Raw genomic sequence first — 10,916 nt, 5'->3', positions numbered from 1 at the left:
CCATCTTCCTTCCGAGGAGTGGCTGGTGGGTTTGAACTGCCAGCCTTCTGGTTAGAAGTCAAGTGCCTTAGACACTACACTACCAGAGCTCTCCAATTAATGGTATAGGAATCCTATTAATAAAAAGAAAGACCACACATTTACTCTGGGTGGAAATTCAATTCGCAAAAGAAAAAAATATGACAATGGCGAAGGAGAAAAAATAGGATGATAAAAAAATATTTAATCTAAAAAAGGCAGAAAATAAGAGGAAAAAAAAAAGAACAGACAGAAAACAGTAAGATGGTAGATTAGCATAGTGCCTAAGGCACTTGACTGCTATTCAGAAGGCTGGCGGTTCAAATCCACCAGCCACTCCTCGGAAGGAAGATGAGGCAATCTACTTCCACAGTGATACTGCCTCGGAAACCCAAGGAGGGGTCACTACGAGTCGGGTCCGACTCGACGGCACTTAACAACAACAACAACATATGAACAATTACACTAAATGTTAATGGTCTAAACACCTTACTTTAAAAGCAGAGAATATAGAATTGCATAAAAAACAAACACAACTATATGCTTCCTATAAGAAATGCACTTCAAGTATAAAGGCACAAAAAGGTTAAAAGTGAAAGGATGGAAAAAGATGTACCATGATAACACTGGTCAAAAGAAAGCTGTGGTGAGTGACTATGTCAATTTCAGACAAAGCAGATTTCAGGGCCAAAAATATTACTGGAGATTAAGAAGATCATTTAATAATGAAAAAGGGGTCAACTCATCAGGACATAACAATCTTAAATGTTTATGTACCTAATAACAGAGTTTCAAAATAAATGAAGCAAAAACTGGTAAGACTGCAAGGAGAAATAGGCAAACGTACAATCAGAGTCAAAGATTTCACCATCCCTCTATCAATAATTGGTAGAACAAGTACACAGAAGATCTTTAAGAATATAGTGGACCTGAACAACATTATTAACCAAATTGACTTAACTGACAGTTGAAGACCATTCTGCTCAACAAAAAATGCCAAATACACATTCTTCTCTAGTACACATGGAAAAAGACAAAATTCACCCTTTGCCTTAATATTTACCACCAAGGGAAATTTGAGAGGGAGACCCCATTCCCAAATTACCTTTTAATGTAAACTGGTCTAAAGTACTAAATAAAGTGATGATAAATCTTCACTGTATAATATTCTAGATTTAAAGAACAGGGTGAAGATATTCACGGGGAGTAGTTGCATCCACCCAAGAATTTTGAAGAAACTCAAAAGGAGAAACTATAAATATAAACTCCGAGTCACAGATTTAGCAAATCATTATACAAAGGGCCTCTATAGATAAGGTATGGTGTAGAACTAATAGTAGAAATAATATATAATGTGACATGTATACGATACCTCTAACTATAGATGTGTCAAGCTCCCTTCCCTACCAGGGAAGCTAGTGAGCACTCCAGGTAAGGAGAGGGTTCTCTAGAACGCAGTCACCTAAACCCATCAAAAGAAAGGCTGTCTGGTCCTGGTAAGGGTAAATGATCATTGACTAATCTGTAAACTGTTATTACTTATACTCTATTAGGTAGTAAACTTGTGAGAAAAAAAGGAAAAGAGATGCTTATATTCTAAAATGGGAGGTTCTGGTTATTTTTTCCATTGGGAACTCTTTTATCAAAAGAAACTATAGAAAAAGAAGCTTTATAAAAAATAACTACAAAAAAAAAAAAAAGCTCTGGAGAGGTGGTTGGGTGGGGCAACAGGCACTGAAGATGGTTCTATTTGGAACACAATTTGAAAATCACTGATAAGCTTACGTCAAATTTCCCAAGTCCTAAAAATGAACCTAACGTACATCTAATTTTACAAGGATAATATGTCACACATTTATACCACTTATAAAATAAATCATAAAACTACATTAATTAAGTCAACACTAATTTGAAATTACACTAATTATAATCATTAAAACAGAGGCCAGCTTGGAGTGTCCAATTAGGATCATTTATGAGATAAATGGTTATGAAGTACACTGACCATGTAGGTGTTATTTTAGGAGAAAGAATTAAACTGCTTGAAAAGAGTAAGGTAATTTCATGTATTCTCAACACCTAAAAAGCACTCATTTTCATATATAAAAACGGCTATCCTAGTAAATTTTTCTTCTCTGTTAAATATAATAATGTTTAATGGTATGACTCGCATTACTCTGATACCTGAAAGTAAGTTGCTTGTCTTCAAGCAAAACTTCCCCTAGATATCTGACCAGAGGCAAAGGGGAGGGGTAGAATACCATAGTTACATCATTCAAAACAAATCATGCTATTTCTAGAAGAAGGACTAAACTGACCTTGTTCACTGAGTGTTGCATTTATGTCAAAGATATGAGGAAGGCTGCTTACCAGACAAGAAGGCGATGTCTTGCATCAAGAAGTGACTGATGTCCTTTACTTGGAGCAGCAGCTCAGATTCTACAAAAAACAAAGAAGAGGGGAAAACAATAAACAGTATTCAGTATTCAAATACATACGACTTCTTGTTCTAAAAAGAGCTTGAGGACCCTACAGACCTGTGTCTAAAACACACTGCCTATCTACTCCCAGCTACAGGGCGAGGAAATTATCTTCTTGAAAATATCCCTGGCTAAGGAGGACCAATGACCTACTTTTCAAAATCTATGGTCAGGACATAAACTGCTCTCACTCCCCAGAAAGCCAAGGGCATCTGGATTTCTATGAAGTGTAGATAATCGTGTGGAGACACTGTAGCGGATTGTCTTCTACTACCAAAGATACTGCCTTTCATTCTGCACAGCGTTGCTAGTGTCTTACCAAGTGCTTTCCAGATCTTTCATCTTATAGGATGCTGAAAATAACCTTGAGGGAGGTATTATTCCCCCACTTTATGAATTAGGAAAAGAGTCAGAGAGAAGACAGTGGAGTGGTTAAGCATGTGGGCTCTGGGGTCAGGCAGACCTGGATTCAAATTGTCACTTGGTGCATTTTCTGGCTGTTCAAACATGGGCAGGTGTCTGAGCCTCAATTTCCTCGTTTGCAAACTGTCTATGATAATGGCTATGTCTCAAGATGCTGTGTTAACTAAATGTAAAACACCTGGCACGACGGGAGGTCTTCAATAAAGCCCTCATCAGCTCTTCTCATCATTATAGATGGTAGAGCATCCAGGCATTGTACAGTGGTTTAGTTTGCCCTGGATCTGATGTGCTAGCTTGTAACGTTCCATTCTCGTGAACTCTACAAGGGCCCAAAATGAAAGTTCACCTCCTCCTCTGATCTATGAGCAGCGGTAACTTTTTAAGAGAAAAGAGGACATCAAACTAGGTTATTTTGGATTGTGGGTTTTAATGCTTAAAATTCCACATCTCTTACCGAAGCCCTACTTCCCAGCTCCTCTCTCATACAAAGGCCTTCAAAGACATAGTCTCTGCTGGTGATAGGCCTAGGCCACACAATCCTTCTTACTGTCCCTCAAATCATATACTAGGAAACAGGTTGATCAGGGCCAATCCTGCTCAAGGGCATAAAGAGAGCAGTCGTAATGGGCCCACACTAGACAGGGGACTAGGGTGTCTGTTACAGAATGACATCTCACTCTCACACATAATTCATTTCAAAACAATGAAAATAATTTTCAAAACGTCCATCCTGGTTCCAGTTACGTCCCAGGTCAAGGCGGCTCATCACCATTTTGTGTCCTCACTTCTAGACTGCAGAGCCCTGTTATCCTTTCAAAGCTACATGTTCCTCAGATTCGAGAATGTGCTTACGACCGCTGCAGACACGTTTCCCACACTGACGTTTTCAGGAAGGAGGTATGCAGAAGGAGAGACCAGAGAAATAATGCAAAAGGACTACACTCTCTGCCCTCAGCAGCCTGCAAAAGTGGCTCATGTGTTCCACCTTTTAAATGACAGAGCATTAGACATACAAATATTCCTATGTGGCCCCTGGCTTTGATCAGTCAGAGTACCTGTCAAGATAAACTAATGAACTTGATGGCAGATCTGGAAGGTTCTAATACATACAACGTGATTCCTCTCATATCATTCAGGCTGGTGTACAGACACAGAAACCATCTACTCCACAATATTTTAATCCATTCACATAGTAAGAGAGACCTCAGGGCGAAAAAACAAAAGGCCATCGGCTTGGAGTGTGAAGACCTGGGCCTTAGCACTGGCTGAGCCACTGAGCTGCTCTGTGATCTTGAACTCCAACTACCCCTTGCCTCACTGTCCTCACTTCAGGAGTGAGGGAAATATGGCTAATAGTCTTTAGGGTACTTTACATTCTATGAGATCCTACAACATAGAAGGTCCATAAGCAAAATATACCAACTTTTTCTATCCTAAAATATTTCCCACGGTTGGGAGAATAAAATTGCATTCCCATACAAATGGGGAAAAGAAAGAAAGAAAAAAAGGTTGAAAGAAACAATGTTACTTCTTTCAGAAACGATCAAGTTCTGAGCTGGAAGCATACTGACAGGTAATAGTACAGGAAGGGAAACACGAGGCCCAGCGTTCTCAGTGAGCAGCCAGGAGGGACGAGGGGGAATTGCTGAGAACCAAGAAAAGCGGAGGACCAACTTTGGAGATAGTTGGGACACTGAGTTACACACCCAGCTTTGTATCTGACCCTCTCGAATTTCCAGATTTCACCCTGAAATGTAAATGGAAACAAATATGATTTGTAATGTTCTTCTTGCTGACCTCTTCCATTCTTTTACTCCAAACCATGAAAAAAAAAAAAAAACCTGGGATCACCAAAGCAGAATCAAGTCCCCATTGCAGCATGTTCCTTGTTGACCGCATTCCCATTTGCTAGGAAGCCTGTCAACATGCACCATATGGAAAGCTCAATTACTTACAAAATAAAAGACATAGGTCATCCCTGCCTCCAACAAGATGCTCAACCAAAAAAGGGCTGATTGGGAAGTCAAAGAAAGGGCACTAACTCAATAGGAAGGAGCCCGGCGGTGGCACAGTTAAGCACTTGCCTGCTAACCAGAAGATCAGTGCTTGGAACCACTAGAAGTTCCATGGGAGATAAGACCTGAGATCTGCTCCCGTAAAGACTACAGCCTGGGAACCCTTATGTGGAAGTTCTGCTCTATCATGTCTGGTCATGATGAGTCAGAATCGACTCAATGGCACAACGGCTCAGTGGGTAAACTGACAAACATCCTTAAAATTAGCCACACTAACTCAAGCAGCTCTTCACTTCAAGGACTCTGGTGAAGAACCATGTGCTTGTACAATCAAACACCAAACCAAAACTGAACCCACTGCCATCAAGCCGATTCCAACTCATAGTGACCCCCATTAGGTTTCTAAGGCTATAAATCTCTACAGAAGTAGATCACCTCATCTTCCTCCTGCAGAGCAGCAGCTGATGGGCTTTGAACCACTGACCATCTGGTTAGCAGCCAAATGCCTTACCCACTACACCACCAGAGCTCCTTAGTATACAATCAAACACAGGCACAAACTGAAAACTAAAGAAAAACAAAGTACTTGCCAAGACATTCCATGCATATAATCAGGGCACAAAAGAAACCAGCTCTTACTATCTTTGCCATAAATTGCAAACTCATCACTAATATTTCTTCTGTAATATAAAAGATAGCCACGTGAATGAGGATATAAGCTCAGAATTCACATAGGAAGGATATTTTAAAGTCCTAAAAAGGTTGGACATAAATATGTCAGAGGGTTCATAGAGAGGAGAAAGGTACACCCATCCATCCAAGCAGTTGTGCCCTTTTGATAGTGTCACTTGCAGACATTCTCAACAGAAGGCCCCTTGATACAGGTGCATTTTAAAGTGTTCAAAGATGTATTACTCATGCACTCACTTTTTAAACAAGTATTTATTGAGCACCTGCTATGTGCCAGATACTGTTCATGACCAAGTAAGTTTGTGAAATATTAGAGCTTAAACAGATTACAATTCCAAGGGCTTTAAAGATACAGATACACATGTACACAGTGTGGCTCCTTGGGCGACAGTTACAGAGACTAAATACGAAGAATGACTTTGTTCCAAAACCAGAACTACCATTAGATGAACGGACTCCATGGAAGGTACAGAAGTCCTTCCCTATCACCAAGAAGGCCAAGCAGCTCTATAGCAGGAATGCTAGAGAGGAAATCGAGCATTAGCTGAGGGGTAGGGAGGGTTGGGACAGAGGATAGTCCCAATCTTTCTTCTCTGAAAGTCTATGCCTCCATGATTGTTATTGAGAATATACATAGCAAAACATATACCAACTGAACAGTTTCTACATGGACTTTTTAGTGATATCAATTACATTCTTCAAGTTGTGCAACTATTCCAGCCCTCCTTTTCTGAGTTGTTTCTCCCTTCTTATAATAAATTCACTGGCCCCTAAGCCTCCCATCACACCTTTTTAATTCCTGTTGTCAATGTGATCCCCTATAACTGGTTCTTAAAAGAGCATAATACTCAAGGCAGATCTTTTTTTACCAGTTAAACTCTTGATTGGTTTTAAGAAGACTTCAAGGGATATTTTTGGTTTGAGGTTTAAAGATTATTTCAGGAGAATAGTTTCAGGGGTTTACCCACCATCCATGGCTTCAGAAAGTCTAGAGTCCACAAGAATTTGAAATTCTGCTCTGCATTTTCCCTCTTTTGATCAGGATCCTTCTATGGAATCTTTGATCAAAATGTTCACTAACGGTAGCTGGGCACCACTCAGTTCTTCTGATCTCATGGCTAAGGAGGCAGTTGTTAGAAGGTGAATGCATTATGTATTTGCACCAGTCAGGGACTCTGATTCTTATGGGAAAACAATCCTTGAAAGTAACCTTAAATGAATGAGCTCTGGTAGCATAGTGCCTAAGGCACTTGACTGCTAACCAGAAGGCTGGTGGTTCAAACCCACCAGCCACTCCTTGGAAGGAAGGTTGGGCAATCTACTTCCGTAGTGATATCTCCTCAGAAACTCAAGGAGGGGTCACTATGAGTTGAGTCCAACTCAACGGCACATAACAACAACAACAAATGAAAGAAGCCAATCTGAAAAAGCTACATGCTGTATGATTCCCACTCCACGATGTTCTGGAAAAGGCAGTATAGAGACAATAAAAACCTCAGTGTTTGCCAGGAGGCTGGATGGGGCATGAATAGAGGGTGCACAGGGCATTTTTAGGGCAGTGAAACTACTCTCTACTATACATAATGGTGGCCACGTGACATTATATATTTGTCAGAACTCATAGGATTGTACAAAACTGCGTGAATCCTCATGTAAACTATGGACTTTAATGAATAATTATCTATCAGTATTGGTTCATTAACAAATGTACCCCATGAATGCAAGATATTAATAACAGGAGAAATTCTATACAGCAGAAAGAGGGGTATATGGGAATTCTATACTTCCTGCATAATTTTTCTATAAACCTAAAAGTGCTCTCAAAAATAGTGTATTACGTGGCTTCCAGCCAAACAAAAGACAGGCATATGAGTTGAATATTTACCTGAGGTAGATACACCCCTTGGAGAGAATAATCATGGGAGAAAGAAAGGCTGTTTATGCACAGGGAGACAGCTCAGGGGGTAGGGGTGCATGGAGGGATGGACACAGGGAAGAGGTGACTATCAGGAGGAAGTGGGAGGGGAGTTGTTACATTGTGGTGAATTGTGGTCAATGTCATGAGACAAAGTGTATGTGAACTGCTGTATGGAATGTGAATTTGCTCTGTAAACTTTCACCCAAATCACACACACAAAAAAAGAGTCATTGTAAGGATTCAGTAAAATAATATACATAAAACATGTAGCTCAATAAATGGGAGCTGTTATTATTTGTGTTGTTCATTTTGTCATTCATCTTCTGTTGAAGCTGATAGGATATTGTTCTGGTCTGGAATTTAACCCACACCTGTGGCTTCCAGTGAATCAAAAGACAGGCATATGAGTTGAATATTTACCTGAGGTAGATACACTCCTTGGAGAGAACAATCATGGGAGAATAGAAGGGCTGTTTATGCACGAGGAGACAGCTCAAGGGGCAGGAGTGCATGGAGGGAGGACACAGGGAAGAGGTAGCTATCAGGAGGAAGTGGGAGGTAAACTGTAGTCAATGTCATGAGACAACGTGACATATGTGAACTGCTGTATGAAAAGTGAATTTGCTCTGTAAACTTTCACCCAAATCACAATAAAGAAAAAATTCAAAACAAACAAAAAAAATAGTGTATTACAAAAATATTGTTCTACATCTTATTTCAGTGAGCAGCGACGGATGTCTTAAAAGCTTCTGAGTGGCCATAAAAAAGACAGGCAAGAAGATCAGGTATGGATAGGTGAATGGGAATATACCCACTACCACACACAAGTTTGACATATGATATTCCTAGGCACATATTTGTATGTGCTGTAAAAATGTCCATATGCAGCTTAAATCTAACAGGAGGCAAAGTTAGGGTAACTTCTTAGCCATAAGTAAGTACCTTGAGGGAGTGAGTCGCTGGGCCATGGGGTGGGGACCATGGTTGCAGGGGACATCAAGCTCAATTGGTGCAACATGGCATATAAAATTACTGTTCTACATCTTACTTTGGTGAGTAGCAACTGGGGTCTTAAAAAGCTTTCAAGCAGCCATCTAAGTGGCAACTATTGGTCTCTCCACACCCAGAGCAAAGAAGAATGAAGAAAATCAAAGAACCATTGAAATAGTCCAACAGGTTAATGGACCATGAGAAACTCAGCCTATATGACCCTGACACCATAAGAACTAGATGTTTTGTAAAATTTATCCAAAATCAAAATAAAAAGTTAAAAAAGAAAGAATCTCATACTCTGGGGAAAAAAAAAATAGTGTATTAAAGAGGAAAGACCCAAGATGACAGACAAGGCAGATACATTATGCAGACCCTCTACAATAAAGACTCGTGAAACAGATACCAATGACAATCCTGGAACCCAGAGCTTCAAAGGAAAAAATAAAGAAGTAAATCAAATAGCAAGGAGAGGGAAGTCCTAGCAGGAGCAGTAATGCAAGAAAGGGAAATAAAAGGCATCCAAATTGGTAAGGAAGAAATAAAACTGTGATCTTATATATAGAAAATCCCAAGCACTCAACAGTAACCAAAAAAAAAAAAAACCTACAGGACTGGAACTACTGAAAGGATTCAACAAACTGGTAGTGTAGAAGATCAACACACAGAAATTAGTTGGATTCCTCTACACTAACAAAGAGAACTCTGAAAAGAAATCAGGAAAACAATACTATTTACGTTAGTTACCCAAAAGATGAAGTTTTTAGGAATAAATCTAACCAGAAACATGAAAGACCTATACAAAGAAAACTACAAAACACTACTACAAGAAACCAAGAGACCTTCATAAATGGAAGAATATACCATGCTCATGGACAACAGAACTTAACATCCGGAAAATGTCAATAACACCCAAAGTAATCTTCAGATATAATGCAACCTCAATCCAGATTCCACCATCACTCCTTAAAGAGATGGAAAAACTAATGACCAAGTTTATATAGAAAGGAAAGAAACCCTGGGTAAACAAAGCACTACTAAAGAATAACAAAGCAGTAGGCCTCACACTCCTTGGTCTCAAAAGCTATAGTCATGGTAGTCAAAACAGTCTGAAATTGGTACAGTGACAGACACATAGACCAATGGAACAGAACTGAGGACTCAGAAGGAAATCCATCCACTTATAGACAGCTGATCTTTGACCCATCATGAACGAACAACGCCATCAAGTCAATTCCAACTCATAGCAACTAATAAAGGGCAGAGCAGAACTGCCCCATAGAGTTTCCAAGGCTGTAAATCTTTATGAACAGAAACTGACTCATCTTTCTGCCACATAGAGTGGCTGATGGGTTCAAATGCCAACCTGTTGGTTAGCAGCCCAGTGCTTTACCCACAGCTTCACCAGAGCTCCTGATCTTTTGACAAAGGGCTGAAATTCATTACATGGTAGAAGAGGTAGTCTCTCTAACAAGTACTGCTGGCAAAACTGCATAGCCATTTACAGAAAAATGAGACAAGATCTATATCTCTCATCACATACAAAAGCTAACTCAAAATGGATCAAAGACCTAAATGTAAAACTTAAAACCATAAAGATCATCAAAGAAAAAATAGGGGAAAATATAGGGGCCCTAATAATACATGGCATAAATTCACTACCAAAAACAACTAAAAACACACAAACAACAGAAGACAAACTGGAAGACTGAGACCTCCTAAAAATCAAATATTTATGTGCATCAAAAAACTTCATCAAACCCAGCTACCACTGTCAACCATTTGGAGGGGGATCCTTTAGGCGATCCTGGATAGAATGGGAGAGCAATATGCAACAAAACTCAAAATCATAAATAGAAAAAAAAAAGTGGGGGACCAGGTTTGCTGGTCTGATAGAGCCTGGTGGAACCCTGAGACTATGGCCCCTACTTGCCCTTCAGGTCTGGAATTGAACCCACTCCTGTGCCTTCCAGCCAAACAAAAGACAGGCACATGAGCTGAACATTTACATTAGGTAGATACACTTCTTGGAGAGATCAATCATGGGAGAATAGAAGGGCTGTGTACGCACAGGGAGACAGTTCAGGGGGCAGGAGTGCATGAAGGGATGGACACAGGGAAGCAGTCACTAGGGGGAAGAAGTTGGAAGAGAGCTGTTGCATTGTGGGAAATTGCAATCAATTCCATAAGATAAAGTGTATGTGAAGCACTGTATGGAAAATGAATTTGCTCTGGTAAACTTTCACCCAAATCACAATAAAAAAAAACTTCACCAAACACAGTTCTGGTAATGAATGTAACTTGAGAATTTGTTGATATTAAATCTTATTTTTGCTTTTCTTTTAAAAAAAATAAATAAATAAAAGACTTCACCGAAAGAAT

At 39.7% G+C, this 10,916-nt stretch overlaps 1 protein-coding gene across 1 annotated transcript in view; it reads right to left on the bottom strand.

Annotated features, from left to right (window-relative positions):
* The window catches only part of MCF2 (MCF.2 cell line derived transforming sequence), a 92,930-nt gene extending 90,517 nt beyond the window's left edge, over window positions 1-2,413 (bottom strand). Inside the window, exon 1 of the mRNA XM_007951728.1 lies at window positions 2,389-2,413. Within this exon, the coding sequence (XP_007949919.1) occupies window positions 2,389-2,413 (25 nt within the window). The remainder of the gene's footprint in view (window positions 1-2,388) is intronic.
* Window positions 2,414-10,916: the final 8,503 nt, after the last annotated feature.

Source organism: Orycteropus afer, unplaced genomic scaffold (genome assembly GCF_000298275.1).
Source record: "Orycteropus afer afer isolate SDZICR_OR568_19922 unplaced genomic scaffold, OryAfe1.0 scaffold00310, whole genome shotgun sequence".
In the NCBI taxonomy this organism is placed as follows: Eukaryota; Metazoa; Chordata; class Mammalia; order Tubulidentata; family Orycteropodidae; genus Orycteropus; species Orycteropus afer.
The sequence above is the reverse complement of the archived record's forward strand: the minus strand, read 5'-3'. Positions and strand labels throughout refer to the sequence as shown.